The sequence below is a fragment of the Heptranchias perlo genome, chromosome 1 (genome assembly GCF_035084215.1).
Source record: "Heptranchias perlo isolate sHepPer1 chromosome 1, sHepPer1.hap1, whole genome shotgun sequence".
NCBI classification, from domain to species: Eukaryota; Metazoa; Chordata; class Chondrichthyes; order Hexanchiformes; family Hexanchidae; genus Heptranchias; species Heptranchias perlo.
Genome location: NC_090325.1, coordinates 89340887 through 89368793, shown reverse-complemented (window position 1 = coordinate 89368793; position 27907 = coordinate 89340887). Strand labels below are relative to the sequence as shown.

The 27907-nt window shown below is 46.3% G+C and overlaps 1 protein-coding gene across 6 annotated transcripts in view; it reads right to left on the bottom strand.

Annotated features, from left to right (window-relative positions):
• Window positions 1-27907, bottom strand: part of LOC137333828 (BTB/POZ domain-containing protein KCTD8-like) — a 247316-nt gene that overhangs the window by 100893 nt on the left and 118516 nt on the right. For 3 of the 6 annotated variants that reach the window (XM_067998236.1, XM_067998356.1, XM_067998433.1), the window contains one exon: window positions 16613-16629. The exons of the other annotated variants lie outside the window; for them this stretch is intronic. In XM_067998236.1, the coding sequence (XP_067854337.1) occupies window positions 16613-16629 (17 nt within the window). The remainder of the gene's footprint in view (window positions 1-16612; window positions 16630-27907) is intronic. 6 annotated transcript variants of the gene reach the window in all.

Here is a 27907-nt window from a genome sequence, read left to right as displayed (position 1 = left end):
AAATGGAAAGTGCAGCAGGAATGGAGAATTGCAGAGGTAACCGAAGGTCACCTACCTATAAACATCACCTAAAATCAAACCAAAAAAATATTGTGATGGACTGGTTTCATTGCTCCCGGGTCATGTACATCTGCCCGTGCAGTAGCTCCTTTCCATTTGCCAACTTTTTTTTCTCCTAGATATGAATCATCTATCACTTCTTTGGTTTTCAAGTTAATTTTCCTTTTAAGCGGTTTGCTGCAATATAGGATTACCACCTTGGTATGTTGGCAAATGATTCAAAAATAATGTCAGCCAGGACAGTAATTGGCCTGGGAGCTTCTGGGTTAGGGAGCAGAAGAATCAGTTAAGTATTGATGGTGTTTGTTAGGCCCATAACTACATAATCGCTGCTGAACACTGTCTAGTTATTCCTGCTGGAAATTGTGCATGTATGGACGTTTGGTGAGAACAGAATCAGGCTCAGCTGTTACGCCCCTTATAGCCGAACAGGCTGCCAACACTCGCTGATTAGACGCAGAATTAAGAATAGGTAATTGAGCAAGATACTGGAGGGCTTTGAGGGCTTTTGGGACCATCACTAGCAACAGTGAACCCCTTCAAGAGAGAAGGTGAAAATGGCCAAAAAAAGAGTTGAGTTAAGCAGTGCCAAATGGGCTGTTCGTTCAGTACAGAGTATCCTCTTCTACTAGCCAGGATGTAATCCAGGAATTTTACCTCCAGCATTGATAATTCATGTTTTAGTTCTGCTTTGAAGGAACTAATTGAGATTGTAGACTTATTTCTATGGGAAACTGTCATGCCAGATGCTGGCAATATTATTCCACAAAAAATGTGTAAATCACAGCATTTATAAGGCCTAAAAGTACATCACTCCAGCATTTTATGAAGGTTCATAACTTATAAAGTGGAGAAGAACCCTTGACCTTGATGGGCCATTAAAAACATTCGTATCCTTTGTTGCAGCTAATGCAACATTTACTGAAACTGGCACATTGACAGGTGGAGTGACCCTGAATGACCTTTTCTCTGCGTGGCTATTATTGCCAAGCACCGCATAACAGAATGGGCTGTGAAGACAAGTAAACATACCAGATGGCTCTTCGGAACATAGGAATGGACAGATGGCTCTTCAGATTGAGATTTAAATAGAATTCTACCATGTTACTATTATTGCTAGTCTCAGAACTTACATTTAAAACGATTATCTTGGCTGTTCAGCATTTTATTTCTATGAAACTTTGTGGATTAAAGTTTCTTGAGCTTTGCTTTGATGTAATCCTTGTGTTGGATTCTGATTTGAATATTTAACAAACCATTTTTCCCAAGTCTCACCTTGTCAGGCACTGAAATTTGGTGGTCAACTTTTATACACACTGCTAGGGCCATCTTTGGTAAATGACATGGTTTTTTTATTCTTTTTTAATTTACTCTCCTCCTCTCCTGAAGTCATACACCCTCTTGTACCTTGCTCAAATAGACATTGTTCATCAAAGCTGTCCTTGCCTGATCTCTACACGTGCACACTTTCCAGAAAGGGGAGGTGAAATTGGATAAGGGTGGAATCGCATTAGGTGCCTATCATACGACACCCCTGATATTCAATTCTATTGAAGTAAATGGAACTGAATACCAGGTGGGGTGTATAACAAGCGACTGCTGCAATATCACCTGTTTTGCTTCCACGCCCATTTCCAATTTTACCCCCATAGTCTTAAGAAAGTGATCAGCAATTAAAACCCTTGCTGTCTTCCCCTTCCCATAGGTACACTGGGAATCAAACCAGGGACCATTTGAGTCCGTATGGCTCAATTCTGCAGTGCACTTGCCAATAGAGACATTGGAGCAGCCTCCGTCTCACATACTCCTGATATAAATGCAAACCATATTTAGGAGAGGCCCACAGTTGGTTTACTTGATTCGCTATTTTGTTAAACTGACCTAAAATGTGACTGGTGCGTTTTAAACCTGATGTGAAGCTTTGCACAGTACGCATTTAGCTTAGCTTTTCAGTCAATGTCATTAGTAACAGCATTACTATTCAGATTCTACTTTTTTCCATATTTAAGAATTAAAGTTTTAACGTGAAGCCAGATCAGATTAAAAGTCAATTACAATCCTCTAAAGAGCAGGGGTACATTTAAGGTTGCTGCATCAAACTATCAGCATATTGAGGTGAGGGACACATTCTAATTGCTGATAAAATGTCCATTAAATTTCTTTAATGCAGCTTCTCAGCAAACAATAAATTACTTGGCCGACAGACTGTAAGGGAAATCAGCTGACTTCTTTGGAAATAGAAGGAGTTTTAACAAAGCAAAAATAAAGAATATCAGGCACTTTGGGGAAGTGCAGAGTGCAGATCCGAAGAACAAATATTTTAAATGAACTCAGGAATAAAATGAGCTGGTAATAGGTCATCCTCTAACCTAAGCCATTTCCAACATAGTAGACTTCATTTCCTCGTGGGTTTGCTAATGGGCCACTGATTCCACTGCTAAAACCACACTAGACTAAAAATGTATTCCTTGTACTCATAAAGTGAGACGTGTTTAAATTGAATTCTGTTCTCTTCAGATTTTGTGGAAATTGAAATTTTCAAGTACTGTAATTGAAAATATCGCACTTATATACATATATCTTTTTTGAATGTAACATGATCTTCAAAATGTTACTTTTCCAATGGTATTTTAGCAGGGGATTGTTAAAGGAATAATGGATACCTGGGAGTGGTACAAGACAATAATCAAATCAAAGGGTTCAAATGGCACCAGGAGGCACCATGGATACTGAATGAACCTCAAATATTTCACAACCACTATTTGAATTTTTAGATTTTCCAATATGTACTAGGACATGTATATTTTACAGCATAAGGAATACATTGTTCACTGCTAGTCCAGGATCTGTAGTGTATTTACTGACATTTACCATAGCCTGCTCCAGCCTAAACATGAAAGCAGATTGCCCATTGCAATAATACGGCAATATCTCACTGACAGGAGGTAAAAATTTTACACACAAAACTGAAACTGGAAAATACAAGCCTCACACAAAAATAGGGGCGATTTTCAGGTGACCGATTCTATTGGGTAGGAGGCGGGCAGTGCGATGGAATCGGTCTGAGGCTCAATCAATCTTCATGGTCGGGCCGCCTTTCGAGCTCACAGGCAGCTCACCAGTTAGGGTTTGGGAAAACTGGCAGCTCCTCAGAGGAGCTCCTCAGCTAGAAGAAAAGAATTAAAGAGGTAAAGTAATCATGGGGTGGGAGCGCAGATGGGGCAGCAGTGGGCCAGAAGATATTTGTGGGGCCAGAAGAAGCATTCATTCTCCTCCTGCCCCACATAAATCTTTAAACAGACTTACCTTGGGCTGTTTTGTGAGCAGCTTGCAGTGGTCCCTTTAAGGACTATTGGTTGGGCCGCTTAATGCCTTTTACCAATGGGCGAACTGTTGCAGCGCACTCTCGTCCATCGATATATAAAAATGGCATCAGGGTCCTACAACCAGCATAGGACCCTGATTTAAATATTGAAATAAGGCTCCCACCTCATTGCCAGGCCTGCTCAAGCATGGGGTATGATTTTAATATGGTGGTGGGAATTCAGCAGGTGGGGGATTAGCTGCGTGGGAAATCCGGAGAAACTTTCTCCACATCGGTTTGAGCGATCGCGATTGAATTGAAGACCCTTAATTTTACTTTTGGGTTCATGCCTCCAAGCTGAGCAGCGGGCGTACTGCGCACCTTCATGACCGTGATGTGAACTGGAGTATTTAAAGGGGCCACTGCAAACATGGATTTTGAAGGAGAAAGGAGGGTTCCTTTCTGCAGGAGCCACTTCTGCAGGAGGTATCCCTTGTCTTCATTGAGTCAGCCCTTAAGTCTGTCTTGTGTGTGGAAGAGGTCCGGGATATTGGACTCGCGCAAAAAGAAGGAATCATGGCAGCTGCCAGGAAATCTGGCACACACCTGCACAAACCTCCTGCACAAACCAGCTGTGCATTGATGGAGTGATATCCCTTTCGGTTTACGAACAGTCCTGGCTCATATGGAGGTCCTCAGATTGCTACATGTGTGCAATCAATTGTGCCCTGGACCCGTGGGAAGCCAGCCAGAGAGTTCAAACCCACTGCCTTCTCAGTCTGGCTGATGTCGTCGCGGGGGAAGTTGATGTAGTCGGACGCCCTGACAAACAAGCCATCCATCACCTGTCATATACACTTATGTGCAGATGACTGAGAGACCCTGGAGATGTCATCAGTGGCGCCCTGGAAGGATCTGGAGGCGAGGAAATTGAGGGCAGTGGTGACTTTAACTGTGACAGGCAATGCGTGGCCACCAGGCCCAGCTCGGCATGAATGAGTGCGCAGATGTCTGCAACTACTTGGCAACTCAATCTGAGCCTGCATAGGCACTGCTCCTCAGAGAGGTCCAGGAAGCTTAGCCTCTGCCTGTAGACCATCTCACGTGGGTAGTGCCTCCTGCGACATCGGCCCTGCCGTTGGTCCCCTCTCTGCTCTTCTCCAGGACTTTGTTGCACACCTCTGTCTTCTGCACCTGCAGATCCTGGAACTGCACACGTGCCTGCCACGGATGGTGATGTGCCTCCTCCTCAGATGTACTGTGGAATAAATCCATTGCGCCCCCCATCCTGATGTTGTCAATTTGAGGGGCTCCAAAATGTAGGTAAATTTGTGTGAACACAAGAATTCTCAGTTTCAACAAAGAAACCTCAGTCTAAACACAAAGAACTCCCACCAAAGATTTGTTTGAGAGAACTGAGAGCCCTGCTGCAAAATCTCAACTTTTATTGAGATGTGTCAATCACTGGTTTAAAGGACCAAATGAAATATAGAATGGTTACAACATGGAAGGAGGCCATTCAGCCCATCAAGTCCGTGCCAGCTCTCTGCAAGAGCAATCCAGCTAGTCCCACTCCCCCGCCCTTTCCCCGTAGTCCTGCAAATTTTTTGCCTTCAAGTACGTATCCAGTTCTCTTTTGAAGGCCTTGATTGACTCTGCCTCCACCAGTACATTCCAGATCTTAAACACTCACTGTGTAATAAAGTTTTTCCTCATGTCACCTTTGGTTCTTTTGCCAATCACCTTAAATCTATGTCCTCTGGTTCTTGATCCTTCCGCCAATGGGAACAGTTTCTCTCTATCTACTCTGTCTAGACCCTTCATGATTTTGAATACCTCTATCAAATCTCCTCGCACCTTCTCTGTTCCAAGGAGAACAACCCCAGCCTCTTTAGTCTGTCCACATAACTAAAGTCCTTCATCCCTGGAATCATTCTAGTAAATCTCTTCTGCACCCTCTCTAAGGCCTTCACATCCTTCCGAAAGTACGGTGCCCATAACTGGACACAATACTCCAGTTGTGGCCGAACCAGTGTTTTATAAAGGTTCATCAAAATTTTCCTTGCTTTTGTACTCTATGCCTCTATTTATAAATTGTAAACAATTTTACAACACCAAGTTATAGTCCAGCAATTTTATTTTAAATTCACAAGCTTTCGGAGGCTTCCTCCTTCCTCAGGTAAATGTTCAGGAGCTCCTCGAAGCCTACGCATTTATACATATAGAACAATACATGGTGTTTACAGAATGCCCCTGCAACTGCCCGTTGCCAAGGCAATCAACGTGTTCAGACAGAGAGGTGTCACCTGCAGAACCCCCGAATACACATTCAACAAAAAAACAAACAGGAAAAAAAACAGATAGAGGCAGAAACATCCGGAAGGCAGAGAAAGCCAGCAAATGACCCATTATATTAAAAACAGATAACATTTGTTCGCTGGTGGGGTAACGTGTAGCGTGACATGAACCCAAGATCCCGGTTGAGGCCGTCCTCATGGGTGCGGAACTTGGCTATCAATTTCTGCTCGACGATTTTGCGTTGTCGTGTGTCTCGAAGACCGCCTTGGAGTACGCTTACCCGAAGGTCGGTGGATGAATGTCCATGACTGCTGAAGTGTTCCCCGACTGGGAGGGAACCCTCCTGTTTGGCGATTGTTGCGCGGTGTCCGTTCATCCGTTGTCGCAGCGTCTGCATGGTCTCGCCAATGTACCATGCTCTGGGGCATCCTTTCCTGCAACGTATGAGGTAGACAACGTTGGCCGAGTCACAGGAGTATGAACCATGCACCTGGTGGGTGGTGTCCTCTCGTGTGATGGTGGTATCTGTGTCGATGATCTGGCATGTCTTGCAGAGGTTACCGTGGCAGGGTTGTGTGGTGTCGTGGACGCTGTTCTCTTGAAAGCTAGGTAATTTGCTGCGAACGATGGTCTGTTTGAGGTTGGGTGGCTGTTTAAAGGCGAGTAGTGGAGGTGTGGGGATGGCCATAGCGAGGTGTTTGTCCTCATTGATGACATGTTGAAGGCTGCGGAGAACATGGCGTAGTTTCTCCGCTCCGGGGAAGTACTGGACGACAAAGGGTACTCTGTTGGTTGCGTCCCGTGTTAGTCTCCTGAGGAGGTCTATGCGATTTTTTGCTGTGGCCCGTCGGAACTGTCGATCGATGAGTCGAGCGTCATATCCCGTTCTTACTAGGGCGTCTTTCAGCGTCTGTAGGTGTCCATCGCGTTCCTCCTCATCTGAGCAGACCCTGTGTATTCGCAGGGCCTGTCCATAGGGGATGGCCTCTTTGACGTGGTTAGGGTGGAAGCTGGAAAAGTGGAGCATCGTGAGGTTGTCCGTGGGCTTGCGGTAGAGTGAGGCGCTGAGGTGCCCATCTTTGATGGAGATTCGTGTGTCCAAGAAAGAAACTGATTCTGAGGAGTAGTCCATGGTGAGCTTAATGGTGGGATGGAACTTGTTGATGTTATCGTGTAGTCTCTTTAGTGATTCCTTGCCGTGGGTCCATAGAAAGAAAATGTCGTCGATGTATCTGGTGTATAGTGTTGGTTGGAGGTCTTGTGCAGTGAAGAAGTCCTGCTCGAACTTGTGCATGAAAATGTTGGCGTATTGGGGTGCGAATTTGGTCCCCATTGCTGTTCCGTGTGTTTGGGTAAAGAACTGGTTATCGAAGGTGAAGACATTGTGATCCAGGATGAAGCGGATGAGTTGTAGGATGGCTTCCGGAGATTGGCTGTTGTTGGTGTTGAGTATTGATGCTGTCGCAGCGATGCCGTCATCGTGGGGGATACTGGTGTATAGTGCCGAGACGTCCATCGTGGTGAGAAGTGTTCCTGGTTCAACTGGTCCGTGGGTACTGAGTTTTTGTAGGAAGTCTGTAGTGTCGCGACAGAAGCTGGGGGTTCCCTGTACGATGGGTTTCAGGATGCCCTCGATGTATCCAGAGAGGTTCTCACACAGGGTTCCGTTGCCTGATATGATGGGACGTCCGGGTGTGTTGGCTTTGTGTATCTTTGAGAGGCAGTAGAAGTCTCCCACGCGGGGAGTACGTGGGATGAGAGTGCGTAGGACGCTTTGAAGGTCTGGATCGAAGGTCTTGATCAGTTTGTTGAGCTGGTGGGTGTGTTCTTTGGTCGGATCTGCGGGTAACCGTCTGTAGTGTTCCTGGTTGTCCAGTTGTCGGTATGCTTCTTTGCAATAGTCTGTTCTGTTCTGTATGATTATGGCTCCTCCTTTGTCCGCTGGTTTGATGACGATGTTGCGGTTGGTCTTGAGAGCGTTGATGGCGTTGCGTTGTGCTCGGGTGACATTCTGGACTGTCTTCTGAGTGCGGCTGATGAATCTGGCATTGACGCATTTCCTGACAGCTTGAGCATACATGTCCAGCTGAGGGCAGCGACCCTCCGGAGGAGTCCAGTTTGACTCTTTCCTCTTCGGTTGCTGTACCGCGGATCCCTCTGTCTGCTGTTCCGGATCGTCGATTGTCTCATTGGGTTCGCTGCTGAAATCTTGGGGTTTGTGGTAGAATTCCCGGAGCCTCATTCTCCTGATGAATTCCTCTGTGTCCGCCGCGAGACTAGTGGGGTCCATTTTGGTAGTGGGGCAGAAATTGAGCCCTCGGCTGAGAACTTCGATTTCGTCTGGTTGAAGGGTGTGGTCGGATAAATTGACAATAGACTTCCCTGTGGTTGCAACCGTGGTACCAGGGGAAGCTTGGTCGTTGCTGGTGGTGATGCCGAGTTTCTCAAGCTTCCTGCTCTTGGTTTTCATGTAGGCAGCGTAGTTCCGTTGCCTCGTCTGTTTGGCGGTATAACGTAGCTGGTCTGCTGTGTCCTGAGTACAGGTTGAGAGTATGGACTCTATCTTGGTTTCGAGGTTGTGGCGTCTGCTGTAGAGTTGGTGTATGAGATGGTTGCGGAGTGTGCGAGAGGTACGGCGGCAGAGTCTCTCAGCGTAATCCGAGTTGTATGTGGACTTGAGTGGGTTCGTGATCTGGAGTCCTTTCGGGATCTTGTCTGCTTTCTTGCAGCTCTGTAAAAACTTGATGTCTGTGTCTAAATGCGCGATCTTCTTGGATATCCTTTCCACTGTGAGCCGGCAGTTTGTGGTGTCGATGGTAGTCATGATGTGGAGATGCCGGTGATGGACTGGGGTTGACAATTGTAAACAATTTTACAACACCAAGTTATAGTCCAGCAATTTTATTTTAAATTCACAAGCTTTCGGAGGCTTCCTCCTTCCTCAGGTAAATGTTCAGGAGCTCCTCGAAGCCTATGCATTTATACATATAGAACAATACATGGTGTTTACAGAATGCCCCTGCAACTGCCCGTTGCCAAGGCAATCACCGTGTTCAGACAGAGAGGTGTCACCTGCAGAACCCCCGAATACACATTCAACAAAAAAACAAACAGGAAAAAAAACAGAGAGAGGCAGAAACATCCAGAAGGCAGAGAAAGACAGCAAATGACCCATTATATTAAAAACAGATAACATTTGTTCGCTGGTGGGGTAACGTGTAGCGTGACATGAACCCAAGATCCCGGTTGAGGCCGTCCTCATGGGTGCGGAACTTGGCTATCAATTTCTGCTCGACGATTTTGCGTTGTCGTGTGTCTCGAAGGCCGCCTTGGAGTACGCTTACCCGAAGCCCAGGATCCTGTATGATTTTTTAACTGCTTTCTCAACGTGCCTTGCCCCCTTCAATGACCTGTACCCCAAAGTATACCTTCCTGAACCCCCTTTAGAAATGTATCCTTTAGTTTATCTTGTCGCTCCTCGTTCTTCCTACCGAAGTGTATCACTTCGCACTTTCCTGCGTTAAATTTCATCCACCACGTGTCCGCCCATGCCACCAGTGTGTCTATATCCTATTGAAGTCTATCACTATCCTCTTCACTGTTCACTACCCTTCCAAGTTTTGTGTCATCTGCAAATTTGGAAATTATGCCCTGTACACCCAAGTCTAAGTCATTAATATATATCAAGAAAAGCAGTGGTCCTAGTACCGACCCCTGAGGAATGCCACTGTATACCTCCCTCCAGTCTGAAAAACAACCGTTCACCACTACTCTCTGTTTCCTGTCGCTTAGCCAATTTTGTATCCATGCTGCCACAGTCCCTTTTATTCCATGGGTTTCAACCTTGATGACAAGCCTATTATGCGGCACTTTATCAAATGCCTTTTGGAAGTCCATATACACCACATCAACCACATTGCCCTCATCGACCCTATCTGTTACCTCATCAAAAAACTCAATGCACTGCCCGAGGGAGTGATGGAGGCAGATTCAATCATGGCCTTCCAAAGGGACTTGGATAAGTACTTGAAACAAAAAAATGTGCAGGGCTTCAAGGATAGGGCAGGGCAGTGGCACTAGCTGGATTGCTCATGCATAGAGTTGGCACGGACTCGATGGGCTGAATAGCCTCCTTCGGTGCTGAACCTTCTATGATTCTATGGGCGCTAAATTCTAAATTGGGCCGTGTAGTGCCCATTGTTTCGGCGCTACACGGCCTCTTCGGCATCCAGGATGGCGTCTTGGATGCGCACGCATGTTTCCAGCGTGATGTGCGCCAGATGCCATTTTGGTATAGGAGTTAGCGCAGATAACGAACACTGGAGTCATGTAAAGTGGAGAGAAAATGGCTTCAATCAGTGTACAACGCTGATTTAAAGTGATAGACACCATTTTTGGACTTAACGCGCAACTCAACACACAGTCTTAACCCCGACATCTGAACGTGTCTTAGAGTGGCTGGAGGACCCCCCACCGACGCTATTTAAAGGGACCATGCAGGATTTACAAGTTAGTGGCTGGATTATTGCTTCTGGCTGCCAAGGCATTTGTAACTGTTTTTGGAGGTCTGCTACACTTGAACACTAGAACGGAGGGACATAGCCTAACATTTAGAGCCAGGACATGCAGGAGTGAAGTTGCTTCTATGCGCAAAGGGTGGGAGAAGTTTGGAACGCACTTCTGCAAATGGCAGTTGATGCTAGCTCAATTGAGAATTCTAAATCGGAGACTGATAGATTTCTGTGAACCAAGGGTATTAAGGGATATGGGGCTAAGGCGGGTATATGGAGTTAGGTCACAGGTCCATCCTGATCTGATCGAATGGTGGAATGGCTCGAGGGGCAAAATGCCACTGCCACTTGCTGCCTCCTGATATATGCCAGCTTCTCCTGCAAGAAAGCGGGACGTGTGTCTGGGTGATGTGCCTGTCATGGTTGAAAGCTGCCAGTGTGTGTGGCCTGTGAGTTGTGGGTGGGCGGCTTGCCACGGTCGTAATGTGTAAGGGTGAGAGGGTTGAGCACTGATGGAAAGAGTTTGTTGGTATGTGGGTGATGGGGGGTGTAGTGCGTAAAGCAATGTATGTGGCTAGTGGTGTAGTTGGTAGGAGACACCACTTGGCAGTTGACCTCACTCACCTTGACCACCATGTCAAAGCATTGAACTTCTTCCTGTACTGCATCCATGTTCATGATACTGTGTGCCTGGCATTGACTGCGTCCCTTACTGCCTCCCACTACCTTTTGGATGTATGCCTGGAGGGTCTCTTGTTTCCCCCCCACCCCCCACCACTGCGGATATAAGATGTCCCTCCTTCTGTCCACCTCTTTCACCAAGGCCTCTGGTGCATCAGCAGAGAACCTTGGTGCACAGACTCTCAGATCGGTAGATTGGTGAGGTCTGGCATGCAGATTGGAGGATGTGGGATTTAGTGGTGGGCAACCATTATTCAATGATTTAACATAACTCATCAGTATGTAAAAATAGGGATGGGACCTGCATCTGTGCTTTACGTGTGCGATGTCTGATCTCCGTTCAGACAGCAGGCTGTTATATTCAGCAAATAACAGGTACCAGCGACCTTAAAGAGATTTCTAATAGACAGCCTGCCTTTAAGAGATTGGCGCTTCCCCTGCTGGTGGAAAGTGCAAATTGCATGGAATCCTTGTTCAACGCTGATTTCCAACGCAGATTGCAGGTAAGTCCTCAGGCCTGACATAAATCTGGTCCTGCTTCCGCAGGGACCATTGGGCGCAGGGTACAGCAAAGGCTATGGGCCCCGACAACATCCCAGCTGTAGTGCTGAAGTCTGGTGCTCCAGAACTAGCTGCGCCTCCAGCCAAGCTGTTCCAGTACAGCTACAACACTGGCATCTACCCGACTATGTGGAAAATTGCCCAGGTATGTCCTGTCCACAAAAAGCAGGACAAATCCAATCCGGCCAATTACCGCCCCATCAGTCTACTCTCAATCATCAGCAAAGTGATGGAAGGTGTCGTCGACATGCTATCAAGCGGCACTTACTCACCAATAACCTGCTCACCGATGCTCAGTTTGGGTTCCGCCAGGACCACTCGGCTCCAGACCTCATTACAGCCTTGGTCCAAACATGAACAAAAATGCTGAATTCCAGAGGTGAGGTGAGAGTGACTGCCGTTGACATCAAGACAGCATTTGACCGAGTGTGGCACCAAGGAGCCCTAGTAAAATTGAAGTCAATGGGAATCAGGGGGAAAACTCTCCAGTGGCTGGAGTCATACCTAGCACAAAGGAAGATGGTAGTGGTTGTTGGAGGCCAATCATCTCAGCCCCAGGGCATTGCTGCAGGAGTTCCTCAGGGCAGTGTCCTAGGCCCAACCATCTTCAGCTGCTTCATCAATGACCTTCCCTCCATCATAAGGTCAGAAATGGGGATGTTCGCTGATGACTGCACAGTGTTCAGTTCCATTTGCAACCCCTCAGATAATGAAGCAGTCCGAGCCTGCATGCAGCAAGACCTGGACAACATCCAGGCTTGGGCTCATAAGTGGCAAGTAACATTCGCGCCAGATAAGTGCCAGGCAATGACCATCTCCAACAAGAGAGAGTCTAACCACCTCCCCTTGACATTCAACGGCATTACCATCGCCGAATCCCCCACCATCAACATCCTGGGGGTCACCATTGACCAGAAACTTAACTGGATCAGCCATATAAATACTGTGGCTACGAGAGCAGGTCAGAGGCTGGGTATTCTGCGGCGAGTGACTCACCTCCTGACTCCCCAAAGCCTTTCCACCATCTACAAGGCACAAGTCAGGAGTGTGATGGAATACTCTCCACTTGCCTGGATGAGTGCAGCTCCAACAACACTCAAGAAGCTCGACACCATCCAAGATAAAGCAGCCCGCTTGATTGGCACCCCATCCACCACCCTAAACATTCACTCCCTTCACCACCGGCGCACTGTGGCTGCAGTGTGCACCATCCACAGGATGCACTGCAGCAACTCGCCAAGGCTTCTTCGACAGCACCTCCCAAACCCGCGACCTCTACCACCTAGAAGGACAAGAGCAGCAGGCGCATGGGAACAACACCACCTGCACGTTCCCCTCCAAGTCACACACCATCCCGACTTGGAAATATATCGCCGTTCCTTCATTGTCGCTGGGTCAAAATCCTGGAACTCCCTTCCTAACAGCACTGTGGGAGAACCGTCACCACACGGACTGCAGCGGTTCAAGAAGGCGGCTCACCACCACCTTCTCGAGGGCAATTAGGGATGGGCAATAAATGCTGGCCTCGCCAGCGACGCCCACATCCCATGAACGAATAAAAAAAAAATAGCGGATCATGCTACTCCCGCCCAAAAACAAGCCCTATCCAATTTTTCCCCCTATGGTTCTAAGTTAGTTAAACACGATTTGCCATTAACAAATCCGTGCTGGCTTTCCTTAATTAATCCACAGTTGTCCAAGTGACTATTAATTTTGTCCTGGATTATCGTTTCTGAAAGTTTCCCCACCACTCAGGTTAAACTGTAGTTGCTGGGTTTATCCTTACACCTTTTTTGAACAAGGGTGTAACATTTGCAATTCTCCAGTCCTCTGGCACCACCCTTGAGTTCCAAGTACCTCATGAAGCCTTGTCTGAAATTGCTCAGGAGTGATTCCAAAAAGGCTGGACAACCATTTGTATCTCGCAAACAGTGTTGAAAAGTTTGTCAGCAGATCTTATTCTTCATCACATACAGCATGTCAAAGCTTATTCTTTGCATCTATAACAGTGAATAGTGTTGCTACCATTAGTTCAGACAGGACATCAGTTATGGTTGTTACGTCAGTAGTAATTGTTTCAGAACTTTAACTGTCTTTGGATTGATTCATTTTCATTACCAACATCGCTGAAGTGACCCAGTCAGTCCGGACACCAGTTTCAAGTTTCAAATCACCACGCTCATTAAGGTGCTTTTTGACAAGTTCTTTTTTAGATAGAAACAGTTTCTTAGCTAGCAACCGTGTAGGTGGGATCAAATTGCAGCTGTAGAATGACTTCTAACTTTCCTTCTCTTTTGAAGACATCCTGATACTTGGCAACTACATTTTGTTTTGTGAGTTTTGATGAACCACCCATCATCATAAAATTCTTAAGATTCACTGGGATAAATTGCATATATTGAAATAGCTCCAGCACTTGTGTTATTGAGCACTATTTAAAACTCAATGTTGTTTTGTAAGCTTTAAACACTGACTGTTCTTTCCACAATGGCTTCTTTTCCATCTTCAGCCTTATGTTCTCTCTCATGTCCCCTAGTCCTCCAACTCCCCCTTCTGCACTCCCCCATCCCTTCAGATCCACTGTTGATGGTGGACCCTTCAGCCATCTTAGCCCTATTCTCTGTAACTTCCTCTGTAAAACTCCTCCACCTTGATACCTCTAATCCCAAATTCTTAAAACCCATCTCTTGAACCATGCGTTAGGTCATCTCTCCTAACTCTCCCTAAAGGCTTGGCATCCATTTCTCTCCTCATCTGTGAAATGCCTTGGACTGTTTTCTATGTTTAAAACACCATAGCGCTAATTTTACAAATTCACAATCCCAGCAAACAATGCTTCTCGCTGAGAACAGAAATTTGTAAAATTACCGTATATAAATGCAAGTCATTATTAAACGTGAGTAGGTGTGGTAAATTTTAATATTCCTGTTCATAACATACCGATCCTGAATGCATTATCATTTCCAATACAAATTTCATATTTTAACAGAATCTGTGCTCACATTCAGCTCTGCTTTCTCAAATATTCATCACAACAACATAACCAATGGCCTTGACATCAGTGGTAACATATGCCCACTCTTGGTAACTGCATCATGTAGAGCACTTTTTCATTAGGACAGCTTGGCATTCTTTGCAATCTCCTTGTCACTCTAACTATTTGTCATACTTTCTGCATTGTCCCACCTGCTAATTTTATCGATTGCAGATCATGTTACATATCTCCCCATTGCTTCCATCACTGTAATGTCAGCTCTGAATGACATACATGCCAACCATCAGCTCTTTAAGCTGACACTCAGCTTCTTCATCCCATGTGGCAGTCTGTCAGCGTTTCACCAGAAATATTTGCTTTTTTCACTGGGATTGGAGGTTGTCAACATGAAACAATCAGATAAGTCATAAGGTGATTGTCAGGACAAATTATATTAGTTGGAGAACGGACCGAAGGGGGTTTTCTTCCCACTGGTTGGTTGTGCACAAACTTGAAGCAAAAATGTTTCACCTGAGCTGATGGTTTCTGAGAATCGTAGTTGCATCAGGTTGCCAACTCTGGTTGGAGATATTCCTGGAGGTTTGATCACGTGACATTCTGATCACATGACATTTCGATCACATGACATTATTGAATTGACCTTATAAAGGTTGGGTCTCCTGCAGTTGAGTATTTTTGCTCATGGTTTTGTGTCAGCAACTGTTGTGCGACAAGTTCCAAGAACCACCTGTGAGCAGGCAGAGAGGGGAAAGTAAGGGTGGGAAGAACTTCAATTCTACCAGTAACAATGGTAACTCACTGACATTGCACTGATAACCAATAGTAAAGTGATAACACTCAGATTCCCCTCATAACCAACAGTAATACAATAACTCACTAAGTCTGTATGTAACTGGTAGTAATAGATGTAATGCCCCGATATCCTACCTGTAACTAGTAGTAATCCTATAACCCACTGACTTTGACCCTGAAACCATAGCCAGAATCCCCCTGCTCTGTACAAGGTGCGGTCAGGCTCCCCAGTCGATGCCACTTTTAACTGGTCCTAACTCTCTCTCTATTTCCTTGGACCGTGAAGGTGACTGGGATGAAATTGGGCTGTGTAGCACCTGTTTTGTAGGCACTACGCAGACTCCAAAGCCCCGAAAATGGCATCCAAGATGCACGCGTACACTGCTGCCGTGAAGTGTGCAGGACACCATCTTGGTAAAGGGGTTTGCACATGTGGACCTAATGAACGTCGGTAGCATGTAGAGTAGGGAGATTATGAGGTAAATCAATGTGCAACTCTAATTTGATGCAGCCAGTGGCATTTTGGAACTCCACGCTCCAGCCAACGCACTGTCTTAACCTCAGACAGCTGAACAGGACTTAAACTGCATAAAGGACTCCCCCCCCATCAGCACTATTTAAAGGGATCATGCAGGAGTTACAGGTTAGTTGTTGGATTAGTTATTCTGGCTGCTGGTACAATTGTGCGTGTTTGTGGAAGATTCCTATACGTGGAGAGAGTTGCAATATTCTGTAGAGAGTGGCCTGGCTGATATTGCAGTGCTGTTAGTGCTGAAAAAAGTTACTTCCAGATATGGATGGCCTGCTAGGGCTTCCTCTGGGAATTGAAAATGACTGTGAGCATGCAGAGAGGCCACGCAGAGCAGGACAAGCAGCCAGAAGAGGGAGGAAGAGGAAGTGGAGGAGGAGGCAGGGAGGCAATAAGGTAGACAGGCCCTGTCTGTCAGGGCTGTGCGTGATCAGATGAATAATGAGCGATACCAGTAACCTCAATGACACCTCCCCATTCACCAACAGTCCCACACTCCTAACCTTTCCTCTCTCATGACCATCAAATCGTCCTTCTTATGATTACACAGCTCCCTCAGCTCATCGCAGAAATGGAAACCAACACAAATTCATAGACACATTTATAGATTTTACACATGAAATGATTCAAACAAACAGATATTATTCATCCTTGTGCATTCCCTTCATGCCTGTCATTCGTGTGCCTTTACCTTTCCTAGTGCTCTTGCGAGGTGCATCCCCAGTGGCTGGAGCATGGGTGGTGAAAGGCTGCTGACCTTCAATTGAAGAGAGTGCAGATGGCCTTGGAGGACGACCTCAAGTAGCTCTGGGCTGAGAGGGCCTGGCTTCAGAGTGCACCATCTCAGCCTGGGCTGCAGCAATCTGGCCTGACTGGCTGACAGGCAACAGCAAGGGCACTGGCGAAGTGGCAGGGGTGGGAGCAGGAATGCTGTCATCCTGAGAGAGGACAGCAGGCTCGACTGCCATGGCGCCACTGCCACTCTCCCGGGGTGGCGCCTCAGTAATCCTGGTGATCAGCTGGAGAACAGATTGCTGGAGTGGTGTGACACCCTGGAAGCCCCGTTCCACAGTGGAACCCAGAGCCACAATAACAGCAGTCTGAGCCTGGAACGCAGTAGTCTGAGCTTCTAAGGCAGCAGTCTGAGCTTGGATGGAAGCTGTTTGGGCTGCAATGGAAGTTGTGAAATCGGTCTTCAGAAGCTGGTGGGTTCCACAGGTGCGCTGATGGAGGTGACCACCCATTCCATGTGGGAAAGGATGGGCTCCGAGCTCAGTGAAAAGCCTTTTGCCAAGTTGGAGCTGGACTCCCCCCTTAACATTGTGCTCAGGCTTTCTGGCAGGCGTTCCAGTGCACCAAGTGTACGCCCATCAGCCGTCTTCCATAACCTGGCTCATCGAAGTCATCATCTGACTCCTCTGCAGCAGAGCTACTGTGCAACCTCACCCTCCTGCGAGCTGGCACCTGTGGTATCTGTTCCGCCGTACAGGCTCCTGCGCACTTGTCTCATCACCTGCAGATCCCTCCTCTGTCCTAACCTCTAAAGGACATGCAGTGTCAGTATCTGAGTTGGTGGCTGCTTGTGTAAGATCGAGTGACTGTGTGTCTGCAACATCACTGTCATTTCCCTCTGCCTCCTCTGACTGTGCCGGTTCCAGTTAGAAACATAGAAACATATAAAATTTATGTCACAGAAGGAGGCCATTCGGCCCATCGTGTCTGTGCCGGTCGAAATAGAGCTACCCAGCCTAATCCCACTTTCCAGCTCTTGGTCTGTAGCCTTGTAGGTTACAGCACTTCAAGTGCATATCCAGGTACATTTTAAATGTGATGAGGGTTTCTGCCTTTACCAGCCTTTCAGGCAGGGAGTTCCAGACCCCACCACCCTCTGGGTGAAAAAATGTTTCCTCAACTCCCTTCTATTCCTTCTACCAATTACTTTAAATTTATGCCCCCTGGTTATTGACCTCTCTGCTAAGGGAAATAGGTCCTTCCTGTCCACTCTATCTAGGCCCCTCATAATTTTATACACCTCAATTAAATCACCCCTCAGCCTCCTCTGTTCCAAAGAAAACATCCCCAGCCTATCCAATCTTTCCTCATAGCTAAAATTCTCCAGTCCTGGCAACATCCTTGTAAATCTCCTCTGTACCCTCTCCAGTGCAATCACATCTTTCCTGTAATGTGGTGACCAGAACTGTACACAGTACTCAAGCTGTGGCCTAACTAGTGTTTAATACAGTTCTTTCCCGTATGCCTTCTTAACCACCTTATCTACCTGTCCTGCTACCTTCAGGGATCTGTGGATGTGCACGCCAATGTCCTTCTCTTCCTCTACACCTCTCAGTATCCTCCCATTTATTGTATATTCCCTTGCCTGGTTTGTCCTCCCCAAATGCATTACCTCATATTTCTCCGGATTGAATTCCATTTGCCACTTTTCTGCCCACCTGACCAGTCCATTAATCTCTTACTGCAGTCTACAGCTTTCCTCCTCACTGTCAACCACACGGCCAATTTTTGCATCATCTGCAAACTTCTTAATCATGCCCCCTACATTCAAGTCTAAATCATTAATATATACCACAAAAAGCAAGGGACCCCATTGGAAACAGCCTTCCAGTCACAAAAAACCCATCGACCATTACCCTTTGCTTCCTGCCACTGAGCCAATTTTGGATTCAATTTGCCACTTTCCCTTGGATCCCACGGGCTTTTGGGTATCTGAAATGATAAAGGAACACGGGTTGAGTTGTGGTATAGGGAGAGGAGAAAGTAAGAAGTGCGTGCTTACACCATCCGCAGCACGTGAGTCAGAAAAGATTGTAGGATGAGGGGGAAGTGGGAAGCGAGAAGGAGGATTAGGTATGCAGAGACCCTCATCATCGATACCTCTCACGCTGCAAGTGGCCACGGCCTCAGCAACGGCCTGTCCAATGATGGTCAGCAATATCTCCTCCATGTTACAAATGGATAGCCAGGTGATGAAAACTAGAGCCGGGTCTTCAGTTGCTTCCAAGCCTTTATTCACAGAGATCCTTGTTACAAGCTCTCACACCTTAGATAAGCTCTCACATATATAGATACCAGAGAGTCCCCAATTGATACGCACCACCTGAATCCAATTTAACACTAATTGATATAAATCATACAATTAACACTCCATGGGGGTGAAGACGTTTAGGCATGCCTGTCCTCCCTCAGATCTTTCTTGCTGTCCAGTGTTATGCGCCACCTTCTCCTGCAAGGAAGAGGGAAGTGTCAATGAGTGTCCTGCAAGATGTTTGGGTGATGTGGCTGTCATGGTTGAATAGCTGCCAGTGTGTGTGACCTGTGAGTTGTGGGTTTGCGGCTTGCAACAGCAGTAATGTGTGAGGGTGAGATACAACATCTGATTTGCAGGGTTGTGTGCTGATTGAAAGAGTTTGCTGGTAGGTGGGTGATGGGGGGTATAGTGCGTAGAGCAGTGGATGAGGCTAGTCTGACAGTTGGTAGGAGATGACATGTGACAATTGAACTCACTCACTTTGACCACTCGTGTCAAATCAGTGAACTTCTTCCTGCACTGCATCCATGTGCGTGGTGCAATCGTCCTGACATTTACCTCATCCGACACAGCCTCCCACTGCCTCTTCAGCATGCATCTGGAGGGCCTCCTGCCCCCCTGTGGATATAGGATGCCCCTCCGTCTGTCCACCTCTTCTTCCAAGGCCTCCAGTGCACCGTCCGAGAACCTTGGTGCACGCTCTCTCCCAGGCGCAGCATTTCTTCAATATCTTCCAGCACTTCCCAAAGGACTCCTTGCAGCCACAGTGCACCTCCCCTTTAAGACATGCAGGCTGCCTTTAAGAAATGAGAGCCACTTCCAATATCAGGGCCCCCTGCCGATGCATGCTGCCAATAAACAGCGCAGGTAGCGCTGGCTGCACGCAGCTATCATTGAAATCATCAGGGACCACGAACGTTACCAATGGGCATGGGTTAATCAAGAAACCGTGATTGGGGGTTATCTAATATAACGCCTGACAACTCTGAACTGGGAACCTCAGTCAAAGCTGATCTGTATTTGGACTTCACACGTCAAAACCGGGCGGCACAGACTGACCTGAACCAAATCAAGAGATCACACATAGGGCAGTGGGCTCAGTGTTTGGAGCAATTCTCACAGGGCACATTGTCCTAAACTCAGCTCAGCACCAACATTCCTAAACCACTGCCTGAACTTGGACTCGATAAAGGAAAGTTTTTATAGAATTATAGAAATTACTGCACAGGAGGAGACCGTTCGGCCCCGGGTGCTGGTGCTCTCTCCTGTAACCCCATTCCCCCCAAAGATCTTTTTGTATTTCTCCTTTACAAGTATATATCCCATTCCCCTTGAAATGAAGTTTTATCCTCTAGCTCAATAGCCACATGTGGTGAAGTATCCCATGCTCGAATAGCCCTCAGTTGAAGAACTTTCCTCCTCCCTTCCCCCTTGTTTCTTTCAGTTAGAATCCTTGGTTTCTGTTCTCTAGTTTTCCTTTCGCCCACCAGTGGAAATAATCTTTCACTAGCTACCCACAGTAAGGTTCCCAGATTTCACTCACCTCTGTATTGGCTGCCCCTCTCTCAGTGCCGCTCCCACTCACCACTTTGCTGCTGCTGCTGCTCCTGGATCTGTCGGAAATGCTGGTGCCCATGCCCACCCCCAATCTGTTTCCCTCCCCCCAGCTTTAGCCCCAATCCTCTGACCCCTAGTCCCCGACCTCCCATCCCCTAATCCCTCATCCTCTGTCTCCCTCGCTCCCCATTCCTAGTCTTCTCTCTTCCACTCTACTCTCGAACCCCCATTTCAGAGCCCTCCATTTCAGCGCCCCCCCCACCACCCCCGATTGCTGAGACCCTCCCGAATGCCGACACCTGCGATCCCTGAGCCCACCCGATTCCCGACTCTCCTGCCCCCTCCCGGCTGCACTTCATGAGGTCACGACTCTGTGGATTACCTCATCAAGCCAAAGGCTTCTCCAACAGCAGCTGGTGATGTCACGGACCCGGGGGTGAGAGTGGTGGGAAATTTGAATCGCAGGTCTCCCGGGCTGATGGAAACAGCACTCGGGAGAGGTATCCCTGATTCCAGGAAACTCTCGGTCATTCCGGGAGGGTTGGGGACCCTATGCAGTGGCCCTGGTTTTAACTGCCATTAAAATGAGGCCAGTCATTTAACCCCTCTGATCCCGCTGCCTTCCTGCAATGTCCCGATTTTAACCTGCTCTTTTGAGCAAGCAAGCTGGACGCCCAAAGGAAGGAAGCAGGATCCTACTTTAAATATGCAGATTGGATCCGTGATGTCAACCAGATGCCTGAGCGGGGGATCAGTGACGCCTTCCTCATCAGGCCAGACCTGCCAGGAAGGGCTCATGACCCAGAAGAGGCCCAACAGGTAAGTGTGAAACATTTAATTTTAAGTTTCCTCGTTGGCCAGAAGGAGCAGGAGTGCTCCTCCAGCTCTCGCAAGGAAGCCTTAAGCCTCCCCAGCCCCAGGCACCGCTCCCCCCCGATGGAGGCCAGAGGCCCTGGTGGAGGGCGGAGACCCTTGCCTCCACCCCCAACACCCGATGGAGACCGGAGGCCTACCACCCTCCACCTTAACGGACTACCGGGGATTGTTCCCACGTGTCCCCAGCTGCGGATTTCTGCCACCCAATTCCCGCTCCCGCCTGCTGGCCAGGTTGTGGATCTGGCCGGGTTCAGCGGGACTCCAGAAAAATTTATGTAAAATGAGGCCCAACTGATCTACATCCCCAGACTCACCAGGTTTGCCGCCCACTTCGGGGCTCGTGCACACCATACCCACTCCCCCCTTTAAAATTAGGGCCAGTGTGTTTATTTCACGTGTAACAAATAACTTACTGAAACGTAGCTTTTCATTTTCCCCAAGGCAACTTTATGGGTAAGCCAAGGCTAACCCATAAAGTTGCCTTGAGGAAAATGAAGGCATATTTTCTTTCAAAGTAGTTGTAACACCTTTTTTGGGATATGGATGAAGTTCCATGATGTGAATGCATTAACTGGCTTTATTGAGCATTTCTGGCACTGGTGGAATTGTCAGGGTTTGGAAATAAAGAGTGGGGTAGGAGCGGTGATGAACTTTACTTAATTTAAACAAATTTTACTGAGATTCCCATATTAATGTATGATTGGGTCTGTTGGCTTGTTTGTGTGTGAGTCACGATGCCTGAATATGTTCTGTAACTTGGTTGTTTCCGGTTTGTTTATGCACACGTGCTTGAGGTCTCTTTGTTCCTGTGGAGTGACTGGTAAGAGAGCCTACACTACGTATATTAGCAGACAACACCCACAGGGAAATAGCGGAGTGACATTAATAATCAATAAAAGTATAATAGATTCGAAACCCCAGGCTGGAGGTAATCTGTCAGCTGCACCTGAGAGCACTAAGATCAGCTCCTCAAACCTGCTCCTGGTAACCACGATTCTGTGCATGCCTTTTTTGTTAATGATTGCAGCATGTAAAGATTTTTATTTCCAGTCGAAAAAATAAACCTTTTTGACATAAGCTAAAAATGACTGTTGGCAATAACAGTGGCAGAAAACGTAAAATGCCTACATGGCATTCCTTTGTCTGCTACTTTAACAGGAGGAGTGCAGGAGACTCAGCAACTCGCCGACAACCACGACGTGCATGGCTTCTTTAGTGCGATTAAAGCCATCTACGGTCTGAGTACCCAGGGACCTACCCCACTGAGAGCCAAAAATGGAGAGGCGCTCATCAAAGGCAGAGAGGTAGTCAACGCCCGCTGGAGAGAGCACTTCGAGGACCTCCTCAACCAAGATGCTGTCCTTGATGCAAGTGCCCTCGACACCATCCCACAACACGCTACCCGGCACCATCTCAGCACAACCCCAGCCCACTGTGAGGTCGAAAAAGCCATTCGACAGCTGAAAAACAACAAGGTCCCCAGCGCAGATGGAATCCCCGCTGAAGTACTAAAATACGGCAGAGAGGCACACTTGACACGAATACACGAACTTATCACCCTTGTCTGGAAGGAAAAGAGCATGCCGGGAGATCTCAGAGACGCCGCAGTTGTGACCATCTTCAAAAAAGGAGATAGATCCGACTACGGAAATTACAGAGGGATTTCCCTACTGTCCGTCACGGGAAAGGTCATGGCGAGAATCCTCCTCAACTGCCTCCTTCCAGGGGCTGAAGAGCTCCTCCCTGAATTTCAATGCGGCTTCTGCCCATCAAGAGGCACAATGGACATGATCTTTAGCGCGCAACAAGTCCAGGAAAAGTGCAGGCAGCAGCATCAACCTCTGTACATGGCCTTCTTCGATCTCGCAAAGGCCTTCGACTCTGTCAACCGTGAAAGATTGTGGCGCATCCTTCTCAAATTCGGCTGCCTGCAGAAATTCGTCACCATTCTCCACCTGCTCCAGGATGACATACAAGCCATGATGCTCACCAATGGATCCACCACAGACCCAATACGAGTGCAAACTGGGGTCAAGCAGGGCTGCGTCATCGCACCAACGCTCTTCTCCATCTTCCTCGCTGCAACACTCCACCCCATCACCATGCAGCTCCCCACCGGAGTGGAGCTAACCTACAGGACAAGTGGGAAACTGTTCAACCTTCGACGCCTCCAGGCCAGAACCAAGACCACCCCAACTTCTGTCATTGAGCTGCAGTACGCAGACGCCGCCTGCATGTGCGTGCACTCAGAGGCCGAGCTACAAACCATCGTCGACCGAGGCGTATGAGAGAATGGACATCAGGCTAAACATCCGGAAAACAAAGGTCCTCTACCATCCCGTTCCTGCCACACAACACGGCCCCCCGACCATCAAGATCCACGGTGAACCTCTGCTCAGCGTGGATCATTTCCCATACCTCGGAAGCCTCCTCTTGGCGCGAGCAGACATCGACGATGAAATTCAACATCGACTTCAATGCGCCAGTGTAGCCTTCGGACGCCTGAGGAACAGAGTGTTCGAAGACCGAGACCTCAAATCCAGCACCATGCTCATGGTCTACAGAGCAGCTGTGGTCCCCGCCCTCCTGTACGCATCAGAAACATGGACAATGTACAGCAGACACCTCAAATCCCTGGAGAGATATCACCAACGTTGCCTCCGCAAAATCCTGCAAATCCACTGGCAGGATAGGCATATCAATGTGAACGTTCTCTCCCAGGCTAACATCCCCAGTATCGAGGCACTGGTCACGCTGCCCCACCTGTGGCAGAGTCTGCGGCTCCAGGATTGGACTATTCAGCCATTGCAGAACCCACCCTCCCAGAGTGGAAGCAAGTCATCCTCGACCCTGAGGGACTGCAAAGAAGAAGAACTTTAACAGGAGGACGTAAACCCATTTATTTTAACTTTACCCTACAAAGTTGTAGATACAGCTACTTTTATTTTTACATTCAAATATCTCTCATTTTTTGAAGAGAAAGGCAGAATTATAATAGGTTCTAAAATGCCAAAAAATGCACAAAATAAAGTGTCAAAAATCAAAACCTTCTGTACACTGTCAGATCTCTTTAGAAAACAAATCCCACACTCTAAGCACCCTTCAGCACCATTGATGTTAACTGTGCTTTTGTATTCCTTAAGACCCTTCCCCTACAATAAAAGTGATGACATTATGGGTATATCTGCAGCTTAAATTATGACCTGCACATTTCCCATTGATTTTTCAACGCCATCCCTCATCTTCATGCGTTATGAGACCTATAGTCAGGGTCTTTTTTAAACAGTCAGCTATTTTGCGGCTGTGTCAACTTTTGTGAAGCTGTTAGCTAGCTTTTGCTAGTTTACCTTTAGGAATTCAGGGTGAAACCCTTCAATTACCCTTTATCCATCCCGTAACAAGCAAAATGAGTGAGTTAACTTGCAGTATACACATTTACTCAAAGCAGAAATTTTAGGAGAATGGGCAAAAGCTAGAATCCATTCCATCAATATTAATGCACAAAATAACTACACTGTAATGCATGATTACCATGTTCTTAATTCCAGTGCTCAGAGGATATTAATCCCAAGTGTAACAACCATTTATTATGAAGCCACAAAAAAAAGGAATTGTGCAGTTTAACAAAGTGTGCACAGATTGCCAATTCTATGAAGATCCACATTCATAGATTTGCATTACATCTGCCTACATGCTGCCAGGACTTAGCATCCTCCAGGGGCAATGAGCTGAAAGTTCAACTGGCTTTGAGCTAGGCACCACCTGGGCTTTTGATTATCTATATTTGAAGAGACAAAGAGCTAGCAATTAAGCTCGGCATATCAATTCACAGTGGAACATAATGTATTTCTAGTTTAATATCTATACCAGCAAATTCCTAACTCAAATAAATTGGGGTTTTTGAAGATCATATCGTTATCTTTTGATTCTCAAACTTGTAAATATACTGGGTGCTCTTGGGCTCTTCAGAGTCCAGTATCTAAAAGTCTGAGTGCTCTGAATTCGAAAGACTTGATCCTTTAACCACAGGGCCTTTTCTGAGGCATAAACATATATATATATATATAATGGAATAATTAAAAAATGTTCTGGGGGTTTCTAGTTCTGTAGACTCTATCATTAGAAATATAGGCTTTCTAGCAGATTTTATGTGAGAGGAAAGAAAAAGATTGGTTTAATTGGAGTTTTAAGGTTCATTTTTCAAGTATTGGCCAATAGTTCATAACTGAAGTTGCTTGAAGACTAAAATTTCATTTATTCTCCTCAATAGTTGATGGCGAAGCCATATTTTTGGTGCCAACAGTAAAACGAGTTGTACTTCTCGATCTCATACTTTTCTAGACTCTATACCTCTTTTCAAAAACACATCAAATTTCTGTGTCAGTCCATGAAGTTAATCGCTTTGCCTTTTCTAAATTGAGAAATGATGGTGAGTAACCAAGGCCTAGAGTACAGAACACCACCTCGATTAAAAAGAATAGAAGAGGGCATCAATCAAGAAGTAATGGTTAAGCGGTGCCAAGTTTGGGTTTTAAAACCTGTAGATTGTAAGAGGGAGGGGAGTCTGAGGAAGGTAAAGATTTCCACAGATTTAAAATCACAAAATAAATATTGATATGGAAAGCCATTTGGCACATCCTAGTTCATCTATCCATACAGTCCACCCTTGCAGCATCCAATTGTTTTTTAAATAATTCCAGAGTATTTGGCTCCAGTACTCTACCTGGAAGTATATATTGAGCAAGCTCTATGCGAAGAAGATGAGAAGAACTTCCTGACCATCCTAAATTGCCTTTCATAGTTTGAACCTGTGTCCCCTCGTCCTACCATCACATTTAATTTAAAGTAATATTCCGGATTTGCCTTCTTGATTTCCTTGACTATCCTATCTGCATTTATAAGATCACCTCTCAGTCACTTCCTCTCAAGGCTGAAATCCCATATTTCTCCTGTCCATCCTCATCATTCAGACCTCTAACACTAGGGTTCATTCTCCTCTCGCTTCTGTAAATTGCCTCCAGTGCTTAAATGTCTTCCTTGTGTCTTGGTGGCCAGAACTAGGGGGAAGGAATGAGGAAGAGCATAAGGCAGTGTAATAAGATAGACAGTATTTGGGCTCAACAAGTAAAATACTTGCAGCTAAATTTTTTTAAAAGTTGTCAAGCAGTCAGAGGTGACTAGATACAGATTTTCAGTCAAGTACTGCTAAATGGTCTAGCATAGAGCCAGTACAGACACAATGGGCCAAATCGCCCCCTTCTGAGCTTAAATTGCTATGGTTCTATACAGGTGTGTTGGAAACATAACTTGTGGCCTAATTGAAATCAGGACATGTTTCCTAAATTTGGAGAACGTCTCTCATTATTCACTGGTTTAAATACAGGATAATGCATCAATAATGGTACATGATAATGTTCTATTATTGATATGCGTGAGGTGTGAATGAACTACCAAAGGTCTTTTTTTCACAAAATCATCTCTAATGCAACATAATCTGTCTGGTCTATTGTTAGTTTTTAGTCATTGCTGCTAGATTATTGAATTAATTACAAAATGCAGCTCAAGTTGTGGTCCTTCAAATTATGATGCAGAATAATTAATTATAGTTTTTAATATAATATTGTAAATTATTATCAGCACAAAACAAATCTGTTGATAATAGGCCAAGTAATTACAATTCAATGTCATCTCTTTCCTTTGACAAAAAATGAAATGTCACAGATCAACAGAGTGTAAAAGTGAACAAAACTGAACAATGGCAGATAACGGTGAATTATTATGACCAAAAGTGTATTTGATTGAAACTTTCAAGTGTGCAAAGTGACATTGAGGCAACATGTGAGGCAAACTCATGACAACAACAACTTGCATTTATATAGCGCCTTTAACTAGTAAAATGTCCCCATGCTCCATTAAATGGAGAGAGATTACAGAACTCTGAGGTACAGAGGGATCTGGGTGTCCTAGTACATGCATCACAAAATGTTAGTATGCAGGTACAGCAAGTGATTAGGAAGGCAAATGGAATGTGTCATTTATTGCAAGGGGAATGGAATACAAAAGTAGAGATGTTTTGCTACAGTTGTACAGGGCATTGGTGAGACCAAATCTAAAATACTGTGTGCAGTTTTGGTCTCCTTATTTAAGAAAGGACATAATTGCTTTGGAGGAAGTTCAGAGAAGGTTCACTCGACTGATTCTTGGGATGAGGGGGTTATCTTATGAGGAAAGGTTGGACAAGTTGGGCCTGAGTATACTGGAGTTTAGAAGAATGAGAGGTGATCTTATTGAAACATATAAGATCCTGAGGGGACTGGAAGGGGTAAATGTTGAGAGGCTGTTTCCCCTTGTGGGAGAGACTAGAACTAGGGGCCACAGTTTAAAAATAAGGGGTCTGCCATTTAAGACGGAGATGAGGAGAAATTTTTTCTCTCAGAGGGTTGTGAGTCTGTGGAACTCCCTTCCCCAGAGAGCGGTGGAGGCAGGGTCATTGAATATTTTTAAGGCTGAGTTAGATAGACTCCTGATTAACAAGGGAGTCAAAGGTTATAGTAGGTAGACGGGAAAGTAGGGTTGAGGTCACAATCAGATCAGCCATGATCTTATCAAATGGCAGAGCAGGCTCGAGGGGCCGAATGGCCTACTCCTGCTCTTAATTTGTATGTTCGTATGTTCATAATGCGTTTCACAGGAGTGT